The sequence below is a fragment of the Chiloscyllium punctatum genome, chromosome 11 (genome assembly GCF_047496795.1).
Source record: "Chiloscyllium punctatum isolate Juve2018m chromosome 11, sChiPun1.3, whole genome shotgun sequence".
NCBI classification, from domain to species: Eukaryota; Metazoa; Chordata; class Chondrichthyes; order Orectolobiformes; family Hemiscylliidae; genus Chiloscyllium; species Chiloscyllium punctatum.
The window spans coordinates 23,297,911-23,316,175 of NC_092749.1; the positions used below are offsets into that span (position 1 = coordinate 23,297,911).

Genomic DNA, 18,265 nt, shown 5'->3' on the forward strand with positions numbered 1-18,265 from the left:
TAAAATCTATGTCCTCAAATGAAAGTGTAGCATTTAAAGTTAATCTGTCACACTTCAGATCTCACCAGTGTTCAAAGCGTCTTCAAGAAATTTCAACAAACAGAACTGATAGGATTTTTAAGTGCATGAACGTTCAAAAGTAGTTGCAAAGTTAAAGTTCATACAAGGCTTAACTGATATGGTGACAAAGTAATTTTCCACCAGTTACAGATTTAAGTCCTTATCCTGTTTTACTCTCCAGCCTATCAGCTTTGTCTGTGTGAGCCCTGGCAATCTGTCAGTTCAGCATTTGCCTGGTGCAGCTTTCGGGAGCTGAGCATCCCCAGGAAAAGAGAAAGAGCCGGCATTTTATTCCATTCGAAACACATTTTGATGACTATTAGTAATTTTGATACCAATTGTGAAAAATGCAGAACAAAGCTTTGTGTCCCTATCTGGTAGAGGACAAATTGACCCAGCACATGGTCCCAGTGGGAAATTTTATTTTAATTAAAAGACCACTTACAATAATAACAAACTTGTCTAAAGTTAGGTAAATGAATTTAATAGCAGTGTGATTATGTAGATTGAGAAAACTGTAAAGTATTTAACTCACTTCAGTTTTTTCCTTTTGTTTTTGGATTTTTGTTTCTGTTGAATTTACATTTACTTTCCTCTAACACCTGATGTTTCTTTGTTTTGTTTTTTTTTGTTGTGCTAGCACTCGTATAAAGGCTGGATTGACTGAGGTTTGTGTATATTGTCCAAAGGACAGAGGTCTCTAGGACTTTTGATGTAACTAGCACTTGTATATTTGTGCAGTTCTTAGGAACTGATATCCTGGTTGTTTACCATGATGTAAAAAGATTCATTCCTACTTAAATGATGACTTCATGCATGTTTGTTTCCTCTCTAGAGTCCCAAAACCAAAAGTAACTGCTTTTTAATCATTTGTTGCTTTAATCATATGTACCATACCTTGTGTTTTACTCTCAAAAAAGAAAGTTTCATGGCAGCACTGGTCAAAGGATGTTTGTTTGTTTGTTGTGTAAACTTATGTATGTAATTGGTTATCTGGCTTTTTCTGTAAAAAGATTCTTGTCTTGCTCTCCTACGTCCAAGGGATAAACTGTGGATAGGAAGCACAGTGGATAGAATGGCACAGTGGCTCTGTGGTTAGTACTACTGCCTTACAGCACCAGAGACTGGGTTTGATTACAGCCTTGGGTGACTGTTTGGAGTTTGTATGTTCTCCCCACGTCTGTGTGGGTTTCTTCTGGGTGCTCTGATTTCATCCCACAGTCCGCAGATGTGCAGGTTGGGTTGTTTGGCCTTGCTAAATTGCCCTGTTGTGTCCAGAGTTGTACAGGTTAGTTGGGTTAGCTATGGTAAATTGGAGTTAGGGGAATAGATGGGGATGAGATGCTCTTCTGAGGGTCCGCGCAGACCCGTTGGACTAAATGGTCTCTATTTGCACTGTAGAGATTGTGATTTCTGAGAAGCTTGTATGCTGAGCTAATGTCTTCATGGATCTTGTATGTAAAGAGAACTCTTTTACTAATAAAAAATTAAGTTGGCAATATCGTCATTTGGTGTTTTGGGAAGTGGAAAAAAATCTTAGTTTGTGGAAAGAGAGAGATCTTGAGATGTTGCCATTCCCAGAAATAATTGAAAATCTCTAGAGGTACATAGGACAGTTAATTAGGGGAATCAAAACGATATATGCAATCTGAAGGCTAAAATGTAAAATTACTGCAAGATGTTTCAGTAAGATTAGGGAGGGTGGTAAAAAAGGAGGGGGGGTGGCATTGCTAATTAGAAATGGTATAACGGCTGCAGAAAGGAAGTTTGAGGGGGATCTGCCTCTGGAGGTAGTATGGGCTGAAGTCAGAAATAGGAAAGGTGCAGTCACCTTGTTGGGTGTTTACTATAGGCCCCCCAATAGCAGCAGAGATGTGGAGAAACAGATTGGGAAACAGATTTTGGAAAGGTGCAGAAGCCACAGGGTCGTAGTCATGGGCGACTTCAACTTCCCAAATATTGATTGGAAGCTCTTTAGATCAAGTAGATTGGATGGGGCGGTGTTTGTGCAGTGTGTCCAGGAAGCTTTTCTAAAGCAGTATGTAGATTGTCCAACCAGAGGGGAGGCCATATTGGATTTGGTACTCGGTAATGAACCGGGACAAGTGGTGGGCTTGTTAGTGGGTGAACATTTTGGTGATGGTGACCACAATTCTGTGACTTTCACCTTGGTTATGGAGAGAGATAGGTGCGCACAACAAGGTAGATTTTACAATTGGGGGAAGGGAAATTACGATGCTGTAAGACAGGATTTGAGGAGCATACGTTGGGAGCATAGGCTGTCAGGGAAGGATGTGGTGGAAATGTGGAACTTTTTCAAAGAGCAGATACGACGTGTCCATGATATGTATGTACCTATCAGGCAGGAAAGAAATGGTCGTGTGAGGGAGCCTTGGTTGACGAGGGAGGTTGAATGTCTAGTAAAGAGGAAGAAGGAGGCTTACATAAGGTTGAGGAAACAGGGTTCAGACAGAGCAGTGGAGGGATACAGGATAGCCAGAAGGGACCTGAAGAAAGGGATTAGGAGAGCTAAGAGAGGGCATGAAAAATCCTTGGCGGATAGGATCAAGGATAACCCCAAGGCATTTTATGCGTATGTGAGAAACCTGAGAATGACGAGAACGAGGGTAGGTCCGATCAAGGACAGTAGTGGGAGACTGTGTATTGAGTCGGAAGAGATAGGAGAGGTCTTGAACAAGTACTTCTCTTCAGTATTTACGAACGAGAGGGACCGTATTGTTGAAGAGGAGAGTGTGAAACGGATTGTTAAGCTAGAAGAGATACCTGTTAGGAAGGAAGATGTGTTGGACATTTTGAACAACTTGAGGATAGACAAGTCCCCCGGGCCTGACGGGATATATCCTAGGATTATGTGGGAAGCAAGAGAGGAAATTGCAGTACCGTTGGCAATGATCTTCTCGTCTTCACTGGCAACGGGGGTGGTACCAGGGAACTGGAGAGTAGCGAATGTTGTGCCCCTGTTCAAAAAAGGGAATAGGGATAACCCCGGGAATTATAGGCCAGTTAGTCTTACTTCTGTGGTAGGCAAAGTAATGGAAAGGGTACTGAGGGATAGGATTTACGAGTATCTGGAAAGACACTGCTTGATTAGGGACAGCCAGCACGGATTTGTGAAGGGTAGGTCTTGCCTTACAAGTCTTATTGAATTCTTCGAGGAGGTGACCAAGCATGTGGATGAGGGTAGAGCAGTGGATGTGGTGTACATGGATTTTAGTAAGGCATTTGATAAGGTTCCCCATGGTAGGCTTATGCGGAAAGTCAGGAGGCATGGGATAGAGGGAAATTTGGCCAATTGGATAGAAAACTGGCTAACCGGTCAAAGGCAGAGAGTGGTAGTAGATGGTAAATATTCAGCCTGGAGCCCAGTTACAAGTGGAGTTCCGCAGGGATCAGTTCTGGGTCCTCTGCTGCTTGTAATTTTTATTAATGACTTAGAGGAGGGAGTCGAAGGGTGGGTCAGTAAATTTGCAGATGATACGAAGATAGGTGGAGTTGTGGACAGTGAGGTGGGCTGTTGTCGGCTGCAGAGGGACTTAGATATGATGCAGAGCTGGGCTGAGGAGTGGCAGATGGAGTTCAACCCTGCCAAGTGTGAGGTTGTCCATTTTGGAAGAACAAATAAGAATGTGGAATACAGGGTTGATGGTAGGGTTCTTAGTCAGGTGGAGGAACAGCGGGATCTTGGGGTCTATGTACATAGATCTTTGAAGGTTGCCACTCAGGTGGATAGAGTTTGTAAGAAGGCCTATGGAGTATTATCGTTCATTAGCAGAGGGATTGAATTCAAGAGTCGTGAAGTGATGTTGCAGCTGTACAGGACTTTGGTTAGGCCACAGTTGGAGTACTGTGTGCAGTTCTGGTCGCCTCACTTTAGGAAAGATGTGGAAGCTTTGGAGAGGGTGCAGAGAAGATTTACCAGGATGTTGCCTGGAATGGAGAGTAGGTCGTACGAGGATAGGTTGAGAGTTCTCGGCCTTTTCTCGTTGGAACGGCGAAGGATGAGGGGTGACTTGATAGAGGTTTATAAGATGATCAGAGGAATAGATAGAGTAGACAGTCAGAAACTTTTTCCCCGGGTACAACAGAGTGTTACAAGGGGACATAAATTTAAGGTGAAGGGTGGAAGGTATAGGGGAGATGTCAGGGGTGGGTTCTTTACCCAGAGAGTGGTGGGGGCATGGATTGCGCTGCCCGTGGGAGTGGTAGAGTCAGAATCATTGGCGACCTTTAAGCGGCATTTGGATAGGTACATGGATGGGTGCTTAATCTAGGTTAGAAGTTCGGCACAACATCGTGGGCCGAAAGGCCTGTTCTGTGCTGTATTGTTCTATGTTCTATGTTGAATTAACTGAGAAGTGATTCACATTGAGCATGAGATTTTAAGGACCTTTACATGTTTCTAAACAATATAAGGGTTCAAAGTTTGTAAACTGTGTCTTCCAGGAGGTCAGACCTCTGCAAAGGGCAAGAGATCTGTGTTTTGTTTGGGTTGCTTTTATACAGGATTTGTTGTTTATGGAAAATGAGAGAGGAGTGTGTTCATATAGCACCATTTATAGCATTATTATTGAATGCAGTGTGGATTTTTAACATTTTATTCATTTTATGGGATGTGGGCATAGCTGGCTGGCTAGTCTTTATTGTCTGCCCCTAGTTTCTCTTGAGAACGCAGTTCATCTGCTGTGGGTTGACCCACAATACCATTAGAGAGGGAATTCAAGGATTTGGACTCAGCTATAGCGGCACAGTGACATATTTCCAAGTCAAGATGGTGATTGGTTTGGAGGGGAATTTGAAAGTGGTGGTATACCCATATATCTGCAGCCCTTGTCCTTCCAGATGGAAGTGATTGTGGGTTTGTCTGAGAGTCTTTGGATATCTGCAGTTCAGCTTGTAGATGGTACACACTGCTGCTAATGAGTGTCAGTGGTGCAAGGAGTGGATATTTGTAGATTTGGTGCCAGTCAAGCAGGCTGCTTTGTTCTGGATGGTGTCAAGCTTCTTGAGTCTTGTTGGGGTTGCACTCATCCAGGCAAGTGGGGGGTATTTCATCACATTCTTTGTGCCTTGCAGATGGTGGTGGACAGGCTTTGGAGAGTTGGGAGGTGAATTACTTGCTGCAGTATTCCTAATCTCTGACCTGCTTTTGTAGCCACTGTGTTTATGTGGTGAATCCAGTGGATTATAAGAGGTTAAATTATGATAAAATATATAAACATAATTTGGATTGTTTAGGATATACAAGTTCAGGAAGCTGACCTCATCAAGATGTTTCAGGTTGCAAAATAGATCAATTTCCTTTTGTGATTACAAAATCTAGAATAAAAGCATAATCTTAAAATCAGAGCCATACTATTTGGAGTGAAATTGAGAAGCATTTCTTACATTAAAAATTGTAGAAACTTGAAAGTCTTTCTTTCTGTCCCCCACTTGCCTGTTAACTTGACTTGGAAGGGAATTTGCAGGGATTGGTAACCCCAAGAATTGATGCTTTTCTTCTGAGTGGAAGATGGGGCATTGGTCAGTAACTACATTGCACCTTGATGGTACACACTGCAGTCATTGAGAACCAGTGGTTGAAAATTGGATGTTTCAGATGATGGGTGCGATACCAATTTAGTGGGCTGCTTTATCCTGAATGGTATTGAGCATCTGTGATGTTGGAGCTGCACTTCTTGAGGCAAATCTGTAGATTATGGTTTGGGAAGTTGGAATGTAGCTTCTGGATTAGTGGTGCTGGAAAAGCACAGCAGTTCAGGCAGCCTCCAGTCCCTCTACACCTCTATCCGCCATGACCAGGGCCTCCAAGCTCTCTGTTTCTTCCTCTCCCGACATCCCCAACAGTACCCTTCCACCGACACACTCATTCGTTTGGCCAAACTGGTCCTCACCCTTAATAATTTCTCCTTCAAATCCTCCCACTTCCTCCAGACCAAAGGGGTAGTCATGGGCACCCAAATGGGCCCCAGCTATGCCTGTCTCTTTGTTGACTACATAGAATAGTCCATCTTCCTTAATTACACCAGCACCACTCCCCACCTCTTCCTCCGCTACATTGATGACTGTATTGGCGCCACCTCGTGCTCCCGCGAGGAGGTTGAGCAATTCATCAACTTCACCAACACATTCCACCCTGACCTTAAATTTACCTGGACCATCTCTGACACCTCCCTCCCCTTTCTGGACCTCTCCATCTCCACTAATGATGACCGACTTGACACCAACATTTTCTACAAACCCACGGACTTCCACAGCTACCTGGATTACACCCCTTCCCACCCTATCTCTTGCAAAAATGCCATCCCGTGTTCCCAATTCCTCCGCCGTATCTGCTCCCAGGAGGACCAGTTCACCATAGAACGCACCAGATGGCCTCCTTCGTTAGAGGCCACAATTTCCCTTCCCACGTTGTTAAAGATGCCCACCAACACTTCTCGTCCACATCCCGTACCTCCGCCCACAGACCCCACCCCTCCAACCGTAACAAGGACAGAACCCCCTGGTGCTCACCTTGCACCCTACCAACCTTTGCATGAACCACATCATCCACCGACATTTTCACCACCTCCAAATGGACCCCACCACCAGGGATTTATTTCCCTCCCCATCCCTCTCCCCCTTTCGCAAAGACCGCTCCCTCCGTGACTACCTGGTCAGGTCCACGCCCCCCAACAACCCACCCTCCTGTCCTGGCACCTTCCCCTGCCACCACAGGAATTGCAAAACCTGCGCCCACACCTCCTCCCTCACCTCCATCCAAGGCCCTAAAGGAGTCTTCCACATCCATCAAAGTTTTACCTGCACATCCACCAATGTCATTAATTGTATCTGTTGCTCCCGATGCGGTCTCCTCTACATTGGGGAGACTGGACGCCTCCTACCAGAGTGCTTTAGGGAACATCTCTGGGACACCCCCACCAATCAACCACATCACACTGTGGACCAACATTTCAACTCCCCTCCCACTCTGCCGAGGACATGGAGGTCCTGGGCCTCCTTCACAGCCGCTCCCTCACCACCCGACGCCTGGAGGAAGAACGCCTCATCTTCCAACTTGGGACACTTCAACAGTTTCCTCATTTCCCCTTCCCCCACCTCACCCAGTTCCAAACTTCCAGCTCAGCACTGTCCCCATGACTTGTCCTACCTGCCTATCTTCCTTTCCACCTATCCACTCCACCCCCCCCCAACCTATCACCTTCATCCCCACCCCCACTCACCTATTGTACTCTGCTACTTTCTCCCCACCCCCACCCTCCTCTCATTTATCTCTCCGCCCTTCAGGCACTCTGCATGTATTCCTGATGAAGGGCTTTTTGCCCGAAACATCGATTTTCCTGCTCCTCGGATGCTGCCTGAACTGCTGTGCTTTTCCAGCACCACTAATCCAGAATCTGGTTACCAGCGTCTGCAGTCCTTGTTTTTAGCCAAGTTGGAATGTAGCTATTTACTGCAGAATTCTGCAGTGTCCAAGATGGCAGTGGGGTAGCAGGGCTGCGTGTGGGCTCTTGCCCAGGGCTCACCTGCTCCGATCTGCTTTCTTTGTTTTCTTTTTACTCCTTTTTTGTTTTTTTTTTCATTCATTTTCTTTTGTTTGGCGGATTAGTTGGCAGTATTGGCGCAGTAGCACGAATGGGCCACATGTGGAGTGGCGGCAGCCTCTTGGCGGTTGGAAGCTGTGACGGATGGGACATCTCCCAATGATTGGAGGTGGTGGCAGCAAGGACGTCCTCCTGGTGTTCAGGGCCAGCGACCCAAAGCTCCTACAGCGAGTGGAAGCACTGCAGCACCAGCGGACTCCAAGATGGCAGCACTAGCAAGGCAATATCTCTGAGGGCGGCTGGAATCTTGGCGCAGTGGCAGCCAAGCCCAGGACTCCTGGTTACAATAGGCCCAGAGTGGGGACTCCTGGCATAATTGAGGTCGTAACGGAGCCAGGGACTCCTGGTTGTGGTCACAGTAGGCCCAGTGCAGGGACTTGGAGACAGTGAGGACTGCAGATGACGGCATCCTAGTTATCAGCGAGACGACAATGGCAGTGTAGTCAGGGATCCCTGGATGCTGGGGTTGGGTTGAATGAGCTCAGCATGGGACTCATCAGTGGCAAGTTGGGCCCAGTGGCAAACAGATGGCATCTAAAGTGTGGCGACTCCTACGATGGTAGGTCCAGTGCAGACGATGGTGAGGCAGTGGGGGGGGCGGGTGGCAGAACAAGTGTTGTTTCGCTGGTGAGTTGACTCTTGTTGGAGGTGGCAGATTAAAGATAGACTGTCTTTCAGTCATTATCATTTATTCTTAAACTTCAAAATGGCACCAGATAGTGGTGACAGTTAAAGCTTTTCACTATTTTGTTGTACTATTCACTATAAAATGCAAGTGACAATAAATCATTCAAATTCAATCTTTAATTTATTCATGTGGCCACAGTGATTATAACGCAGTATCTAATTAGATTTCTGGTTAGCGATGAGGATTCAACAGTTGTAATGCTGTTTAATATCGAGGGTGAGTTCAGAGCTGATATTTTATAAATATAAGGATTAAATAATCTGAGTGTCTATGCAATTGAAAAGAGAAGGCTGAGGGGTGACCTTGTAGGCTGCTTTAACATTATGGAAGGTTTTAATAGAAATGGCAGACATGAAAGGTGTTCAACTTGTGGGCAATAGAGGACGTGGAGGTCATCAATATGATTACGGCAAAGAAATGAAATAGGAATTTCAGAAAAAAATTTCTACCAAAGACAGTGGCAAGAATGTGGTACTTGGAATGAGAAAAAAGTAGAGGGCTATACTGATTGTTTGTTTGAGGAATGATGGAAGGAGATTCCAATGGAATATAAATAGTGGTGTGAATTGATCGGTTAAAAGAGTCTGTTTCTGTGGTTGTAAATTCAGTGTTAATTCATGTTCTAGCTGGATGTTAATGTGTTTTTGTTCTTTTGCAGTACTCTGCCCAACTTAAAGCCAGCACTTTGCCATCACACCAGAGGGGCATGAAGATTGCATTCTGGGGTAACTCCCTTGAAGAGAAAAGCACCTTTTATATTCCCATGCTCCCAATCTATTAATTTTCCATAACCTTGAATATTGTGCTAAACTTGTCTTTATTTAATCTTACTAGTCCTTTGAGAGTAGTTTTATCGCATGGCAGTAAAGATTTCTCTTCCACCCCTCCCCCTACTTCACTTACCCTTTGCAGTGAACCATGTTAGACGACTTGCCTGCAGGTTCAAGTGTTCCCACCATGCCCCAGTGCGAACCCAGCTGGCTGTTTTTACCAGCGTGTAGAACAAGAGAACAGCTGTACAGTTTTAACCATGAGTATTGTATTAGCAGTGTAATATCTATTTTTACAATGTGTAGGATCTAGAGAAGTTAACTTTTTATCATCAAGGAAAACTGTTCAAGTAACAGTGGATGTAAATAGGCTCAAGAATTTTAACCAAACCCATAAAGCAGCAAACCTGTATATTTATTCCAATTATGCTAATTTTCAAAAAGGGAACAAATAGTTTAACTGCACTACTGACACATCCTGTCACAGCACGGCCTCTTTAATACAGTGCTCCCTAATAGCTCTTCTTTTGGGGTTTGAAATGAGTACAAGGTTTGAAAATGGGAATAACAGCCTAAATTGCAGTTGAGTGTAAAATTGTGAACAAATGGAAATCTGTAAATTTGTGTGACCTGTTTTCAGGCATCCTCTCATAGATGAGAATGGAGGCATGCATTGGTAATAACAGACAAGCTCATCTGCCAACAAATGTTTTTCTACCACACAGCACTATTTAGACTGAGAAATGCAAATATTTCGTAAAGAATTAGTTGAATTGCTTTCACAAGCTCTTTTGAGCCGGTCATCCCCCCTCTCCTCCTCTTTAAAATTCTCTCTTTTTAAAATATATTTTCATAGCAATGTGACCTTAATACTATAGACAATGGCCTCCACTGTGTTCTTTTGTTGTATCTGGTGGAAAAATGTGTTTTGGAAATGATTTTTTTATTTGAGGAGAGTATTAAGTGTTGACCGAAAGCTGGGGTAGACCAACAAAAGCAGGAAGATTGATCCTTAAATAACTTTAAGTATTAATTGGCTGCATTGTGTTTTTGTTTACAACAAGAAAAAGAAGAAAGTTTGATTTGTGCATTGTGCCAGGTGTATCAGGATACTACACAACCCGAACTGGGCCCAGCACGCAGGCTTCTGTTTGATGGATCATGCTGTAGAATGTTTTGTATTCATCCTGTGTCTAGGTTCTTCGTTAGCAGTCTAGTTAAATTATATATTTCTTAATGGTAGAAATAAGATATTATTGTGAATGTGCTTAGTCATATGTAAATTAAAGGCTGCATGCTAACCATGTAAAGTATGTATGTGCTGTGGTTTCAGTTAAGATGCAATAGGAGTTATTTTAATGTGGTGTTGTACTTGCCCTTTTCTCAATTGTCCTTCCTTTCTTTGCTTTCATTGCCAGTATTATCAACGAAAATATCATAACAAAAACCCTAAGTATGACTCCAAATCAGTACACATGATATTGAACTGCAGTGCATGCAGCAGTTTTGAGGTGCAAGTCCAGTTTTGATGCACTTGCTTGCAGGTTTGGATGATGGCTCCAGCTATCTGGGAAGCCAAGTCTTCTCTTTGTACTGTACCATCACATGAGATTTACAGAATGGAGTAAAGTGGACATGCACATAGTACACACATGTTAAACGAAGGTAATGCCGCATTATTAGGGCTGCCTGATCAGTTATTCTGAAACCATGCTGCAATTTATCACCTTTTAACAGTCCTCAGAGTCTGTTGAACCAGGCATGCTTGTGTACACACATGCTGTAATAATCCAGTAATTTAGGATGGTTTTCTTTCTAGTTGTGAAATAACTGACCTTGTGGCAATAGTGTTAATTTTCATGTAGAATATTGATATTTTTTCAGTGTCAGTAATCTTAATTTATTATTCCTGTAATTTTGGCAGCTTGTAAAGTTTGTGGCAGTAATTTTATTTCATAATGCAACTCTTTGAGAACAAATAAACTTGATTTACACATTTTACAATGTGAACAGTATGTGTATTGTATTTTATCAAAACAAACAATGGTAACTTTATCAAGTCATTAGAGACTAGAACAGGCCATTACCATTCATTCCTCAAACCCATTCTGCTATTCAGTTAGAATAGGTCATAGCTAATTTGTATCTCAATTCTATTTATCCATCCCAATTTAGTAACCTTTAGTAATGCTTACCTAACAGAAATTTATTGGAGTTGTTACAGCAGGAAAAGAGGACCCTGGCCTCTGACCAATCAAGTATTCATCTAAATAGTTTTGAAGTGTCTTGAGTGAGTTCCGGATATCCATAATTCTCTGGTTTGAAAAATACTTTTCCCTCCAAACCCTTCTCAACCTCCTGCTCCTTGTCTTAAACCTGTGCTCATGATTATTGATCCCTTGACTAAGGGGAAAAGATTCTCCCTATTTACCCTGTCTATGCCCCTCAGAACTTTGTTCATCTCAGTCAGATCCCACCCATTCCTACCCTTAGTTGTCTTTGCTTTAAGAAAAACAACTCCAGACTATCTGGTCTCCCTTCGTAGTTGAATTGCTTTAGTGCAAGCAACACCAGCAAAGATTTCAAATGCAATATGATTTCTTCAAAACCCCTCAGTCCAGTTGAACACAAAATGTTAACACTGCTTCTATCTTCACAGATGCTGCTAGACCTGCTGAGTTTCTCCAGCATGTGGTGCTTTTATCTCAGATTTCCAGCTTTTACAGCACTTTACTTTCATTTTAGACTTCATAACTCATCTTACTAAATTCTTCCAAATCTGAGTATGAACTATGATCCAGCAGTTAGAGGTTTTGTGAAAGAAATGTTTTCATGTACAAATTAGGTGGATAAACATTGCATTCCACGAGCCAAGAGCATATCCTGTTGACTGCTGCAGTGTACTTGCAACCAGCCAATACTTGTACTTTCAGAAAAAGATTGACAGCTTCAGCTATGTATTGAGAACTATGGTAAATTCTCATTCGCACAGTATTCCAGAGAGGGGCGTAAAGAACAATTGCAGTTGTTATTTTCCTTAATCACTTCAAAATATCTCAGTGAACCATTTAAATATCTGGTCTGTATTATAAAAAGTACACAACGGTGGAGAAAGTACAATAAAAAAGACTAAGATGCTGGGACCCAAAATATCAAAGTCACAAAATATTGAAGAAATTGGGCATATTTAATAAGTCTAAAATTTTGAGTGGGTTGAACTGGATAGGTGTTCAAAGAATGTCTCCACCTGTGGGACAATTCAAAACTAGGGGCCATCAATTTAAAAAAAAATCACAAATCCAGTAGGAAAATGAAAAATTTCAGTAGGAAACTATTGAGTACATGAGAAAAAAGCTATACAGAAGAGCTGCAATGAAATAAGTGCACTGGGAGGTGATATGAATAGAGCTAAAAGATTAGTCTGATACTGTGCTTATTAAGTAATGTCTTGTACTTGTGAACATAACTCTGCACATTCCTAACTGGAACACACAATTACAATGATTTGTACAAGAATTTCTGCTCCCAGTTTTCAGCAATGATCATCTCCTTTAAGAGTCTGTTTGCTTAGGTTATTGATTGTGAGAGTGACAATGAAAATGTTTCTATTGACAGAGCACAAGAGATAGTCACAATTGAAAGGATTACTGAAAGACATTTTTTTTTCATACTATGTGGGTATTATTGGCAACGCCAGCATCTGGTTGCCCTTGAGAAGGTGATGATGAGTTATTTTCTTGAACTGCTGTAAGTAGACCCACAGTCCTTTTAGGGTGGGAATTCCAGATTCTGACATTGAATCATCATTCATTAACTGTCACTTTTCTGAGTTAGAATGCTGTGTGGCTTGGAGGGGAACTTGGGAGGGTGGTGTTCCCATGACCCTATTGCTCTTGTTTTTCTAGATGATGGAGTTTCTGGGATTGGAAAATGCTGCTGAAGGCAGCTAAAGCTGATGCAGTACATCACTGCTGCCATTGGTGTATCAGTGATGGAGGAACTGAACAATTAATGTTGTGGATGAGATGCCAATCAAGCAAATGACTTTTATTGAACATTGTCAAGCTTCTTGAGTATTGTTGAACCTTCACCCATCCAGGCAAGTAGGGAGTAGTCCGTCACATTCCTGACTTGTGCCTTGAAGATAGTAGACAGACTTTGGGATGTCCAATTTAATAGTATTCATTTTGTGAGATTTCTATTACACCATAATCTGCTATATTGGTGGACTAAGAAGCCAGCTGACCTGATCAGTGATTGGTCAGCCTAGTACAGACTGAGAGTGATGTCCAGTGCTTGATTGGCTCAGTTGCATGTTGTTTTTTCCAAATAATATAAGAGCGGAGGTTAATTATTTTAAAAAATTACCTTATTTAGCTAATTCAAAAACAAATCTTTTCGATGACAAAGTCACTGGTTGTTTGCAATCAGCAATCCTGCCTCAACATATTTGAAGTAACAAATGTTTCAGGGCATTCATTTGCATGTGTTTCTAATTTCCAAATCATTCAAAATCTTCCTTTTAAACTTAATACTTTTCTGAGGGAGTAGGCAAGAGTAACTGCCTCCATGAAGGAAATGTCTCACATCCATTGGTCACACTGAAGGTCAACTGATCTTCTGAAGCCATTCAAAGCTGCAATTTGGCAAAACTACAACCAGAACACACTGCAGCTTAGTATTAGTAAACTATTATTACAGATAATGGCATGGGAGTCCTGCACCTGCTGATCAAGTGAGCACTATAATAAACAAGGCACCGACCGTCTTGAGTTGAGGATGCCGTTCCCTGTGGTTTTCTACCTGTTTTTCTTCAGTTTTTGCCATTTATTCACAAGTAGCAATTCCCTCCAGCCTGCAGTTCCCCAGGAAGGAGTGTTGGTGGATGTCTTTCACAATAGAAGCATCATCACTGATCACCAGTAAGTTCATTGCCAACTCTTATATGGTATAGAAGTTGTCTCCTGCTTGGTTTCTCAAAAGCTTATTTTGCCACCTGCTGTCTTGTGATGTTCCTTCAGGGGGTCCATCAAAAACTGTACTGCCCTGCCATCATGTTTGCTTTAGAATCATTACAGGCAGACACAGGATCTGTGATCATGGTAGAGGGCTTCTAGATCTCACTTGTAAAGTGGAGGTTGGGAGGGAAGTGTTGAAACTTTTTAGGGGGGCAAGTATCAAGCTCTGGGTGCATGGAGAGGTGTCTGTGATCGGATGATGTTAGTTCCTGAGATTTAAGCACTAGAGTAAGAAACATTTATTGGAGTTTAGAAGAATTGACGGGGAAGGGGCATCTTATTATAGCCCAAGTGAGAGGAGAGAGATTAAAATTAAGACATGAGGCACAAATTCTTTAGAGGATGGTTCGCATGTGGAATGAAACTTCCTGAAGGCATGATGGAAGGGTTACAGTTACACTTGAATAAGAACATAAATAGGAAAGGTTTGGAAGGATATGGGCCAGGAGCAGGCAAGTGGGACTAGTTGGGATAATGTCAGCAGGGACTGGTTGAACCGAAGAGTCTGTTTCCATGCTAGATGATTCTATAATATGACCAGGCAAGTTAGATGCAGGAATGGTGTTCCTGATGATGGGGGAGTCCAGAACCAGGGGTCATAGTTTAAGGAGGAGGGATAAACCTTTTGGGATGGAGATGAGTCAAAATGTCTTCACTCAGAGTGGTGAGCTTGTGGAATTCACTACCACAAAGTGGTTGAGGCCAAAAAATTTATTTAATGTCATGTTTGTTTGTTACAAATACAATGAAAAATATATCAGGTTGTGGTAATTATTTTGTAAAGTAATCTCAGGATCCTCAAATTGCACATCAATAATCATTTATTCAGTCAATTTTGGGAAGTCCATCCCAGAAAAGATCTGAAATAGCAATCTAACTGAATGAGAATTCATCAGATATTTATACATTGGACATCTTGTAGACAGTACGTTATTTGAATTCCAAAATGGTCTGTTTTAGACAAACCCCTTATTTTTCGCACATACCAAAAGGTGCCTGTCACCCCTGGTCTCTCCACTTCCTATATTCCCAGGTACTATCCTACCTCCTCTTTGAAGCTTGTATTTCATTCCTATCCTTAACTAAGCCCCGTTCCTTTGTGTCTTTCTAGTTGTGGTATAGGGTCATCCTCTCATTCCATTTCCAAACAAGGCCTCAGGGTTAATGCTGGTTCAGATATGTTGCATTTTCACAGATATTATCTGCTGCATCAGCACCTGAGCATATTTCTAGTTTATTTTCTTTTGAACCTGACTACTTTCTTGAATAAGAGTAAATGGAAAATGAATCTTGTGATTATTGCTCGTGAAGCTAACTAAAATTCTCTACTTCACTCTAATTCCAGTTGGAACTTCATGTGGTGAACAGATTAACTTAACCTAAACTGCTCCTAAAGTTGACTGCCTTTTTAAGGAGGAGGTCAATAAAGCTCTTGTGGCTAAAGGGATCGGGCATATGGGGTGTGGAGAGAGAGGTGGGGGGTGCTGGTCCCTATGGGGAAATCCTTTGGCCCATTCTGTTGAGGCTGGGAATAGATTAAAAGGAGATTCCTGTATTTTATCTTTGTGGGGTTGGGATTGGAAGCCAGGCAGGAGTGCTGATTCCATTCTATCCCTCACCACTCCCAACCCTGGGCCATGTTACAGAAGGTGTGGGGCAATAGGACTCCCAGTCTGTAAACAGCTCTGGCTCCTTTGGGACCGCTTCAGACCAATCACAGAAAGCAGATCAAGGTTTACCAGACAAGTGTTTACCACTCTCCTCATTTATTATTTGGAACAGCCCTTCTGGAACCTTCCCTCCCATTGCAGCCAACCTGCTCCTTGCAAACTGGGCAAATCCTAATGAGTGACTGTACCCACACAATGCAAGCTCCTGATCACTGTCCCAATACTAGTCACTAACTGACAGTTAAGGTTCAGAAGGAAGATCCTGCCTGTGGGATGTCCAAGTGAAATCAAAAGAAGATGGGTGTGAGAACATGATTTCTCCCCTGATGATTCAGCAAGAAAAAACACATTTACTCACACAGTAACTTAAACAAGGGTGAGCAAATTCAATTCATACTCCACCTCCACCCACCCCACCCCCCAAACACACACATTGTTCCTAAACCAGCTTTCTTACAAGTGTGGCTTCAAACTCGTAACACAAACTGAAGGCTCCTTACGATTTTATTTTAAAACACACAACCTCACTCTCATCATTTAGTGGATAGATATAAATATAAAAACAGAACTTACTGGAACTACTCAGCACAACAATCTGTGGTGACAAAATTAATTAACATAAAATGTTAAGCAGAAACATCTCTCACCACAGAAGCTGAAAATTTCTGCCATTCCGGTCTGTATTCTAGATTTCCAGCTTGTACCTAGCCATGTCTTCAGCTTCCTATGTTTTATCCACCTCCCTACTTCCCTTTCCCTCTTGAGGAACTCCTTAAAGCCTAATTCTTTGATCGAGTATTTGGTTACCTGAGCAGATATTTCTTTGTTACTCAGTGGTTGATAATGTTCCTGTAAAGCTGTCCGGTCATTTTAAAGGTGCTATAAAAATGCAAGTTTTTATTTGGTCAGTCTGAAAACTGCTAGGGGTAGGAGGGATAGATGAATTCTACGCAGATTGGCAAATGTAATTGTGCGGAGAAGTGAAGGAGATGTTCAGACTAGGCTGTAAGGTTCCCTTACACACTTGGCTGCCTTAGTTGTTTTAGCTTCATTGCAAAAATAGCCACTTGGCTGAGGGGCCAGGCATCTGCTGATCCATTGCAAACAAGGTCTAGCAGGGGGCTGTGCTACGGGAGGGGTTGGCGTCGACTAAGTAGGAAATTTGTGTTAGAGCCATTTTCTGACATTATGTAAACAGGTTAGCAATGCTTACAATATTTTATTCAATACAAATCACATTTGTATTTCAGTCACATTGAGAAGGAGCTGAAGCACTACCTTGGAGAGCCTAACATTGATGAATTGTCTGTCGAAGAGCTGCAATTCTATTATTTCACGTAAGCTAAATACAGTTGAACTTATACTGGAAATCTTCACATGATTCCAATATTTATCCCTTTATTTAGATCACTAACACAGTTTGTTATTATATTGTGTGTGGGAGTTGCTTCTGTCCAAATTGGTGAGTATGATTCCTATATTACAACAGGGACTACAATTCAAACTCCTGCTCCAATTGCAAAATACCTTGGAATATTCAGAGGTTGTGAAAGTTGCTATTCATGGAATACTGCCAGTGAACTCTCTTTGTCATCCGCAAGAGTAAAATTTGGTACTTAAAGAAATTGTTTCAAAGAATCCCCAGTGTGAAAACAGGCCACTTGGCCCAACAAGTCCATGCCGATCCTCCGAAGAGTAACTCACCCAGTAACTTCCCTACCCTATTACTCTGTGTTTACCCCTGACTAATGAACCTAACCTACACATCCCTGAACACAATGGGCAATTTAGCATGGCCGATTCACCTAGCCTGCACATCTTTGGGTAGTGGGAGGAAACCTACACAGACGAGGAGAGAACATGCAAACTCCACATAGACAGTCACCTGAGGCTAGAATCAAACTCTGGTCCCTGGCACTGTGAGACAACAGTGCTAACTACTGAGCCACCATACCACCCATGCAGCTGAGTGGGTGGTGCTGCTTTTTCACAGCGTCAGGGATCTAGGTTTGATTTCAGCCTTAATCAACTGTGTGGAGCTTGCATGTTCTGTGTCTGAATGGGTTTCTTTCTACAGTCCAAAGATGTGCAGGTTAAGTGGATTTGCCGTGGGAAATGCAGAATTACAGGAATGGCACGGTGGAGGGGTGGGGGGAAGCCAGTGTCTAGGTGGGATGTGCTTCAGACTGTCAGTATGGACTTGCTGGGCTGAATGGCCTGCTTCCACATTGTTGGGACTGTATGATTCTATGAATGACACCTGTGACATTCTTTCAAGAAATTGTTTGTTAAATGTGCATTAATATGTAATTGTTTGTTGATGCTATCTTCAGACTATCAGTGAATTGTTTACTAATGAAATTTCTCCAAGAATTAAACACTGGCAAGGAAGAGCCTTCTCTTTCCCCTGACTTTCTAAATTCCTGTTAAAGAACCA

At 42.5% G+C, this 18,265-nt stretch overlaps 1 protein-coding gene across 3 annotated transcripts in view; it reads left to right on the forward strand.

Moving 5' to 3' along the window:
- The window catches only part of LOC140482824 (fasciculation and elongation protein zeta-2-like), a 136,275-nt gene extending 125,125 nt beyond the window's left edge, over nucleotides 1–11,150 (forward strand). For 2 of the 3 annotated variants that reach the window (XM_072580496.1, XM_072580498.1), the window contains one exon: nucleotides 9,029–11,150. In XM_072580496.1, the coding sequence (XP_072436597.1) occupies nucleotides 9,029–9,045 (17 nt within the window). In that variant the 3' untranslated portion in view covers nucleotides 9,046–11,150. Of the gene's footprint in view, nucleotides 1–700; nucleotides 729–9,028 lie in introns of all 3 variants that reach the window. The other variant, XM_072580497.1, reaches the window with a different exon arrangement.
- The last annotated feature ends 7,115 nt before the right edge of the window (nucleotides 11,151–18,265 follow it).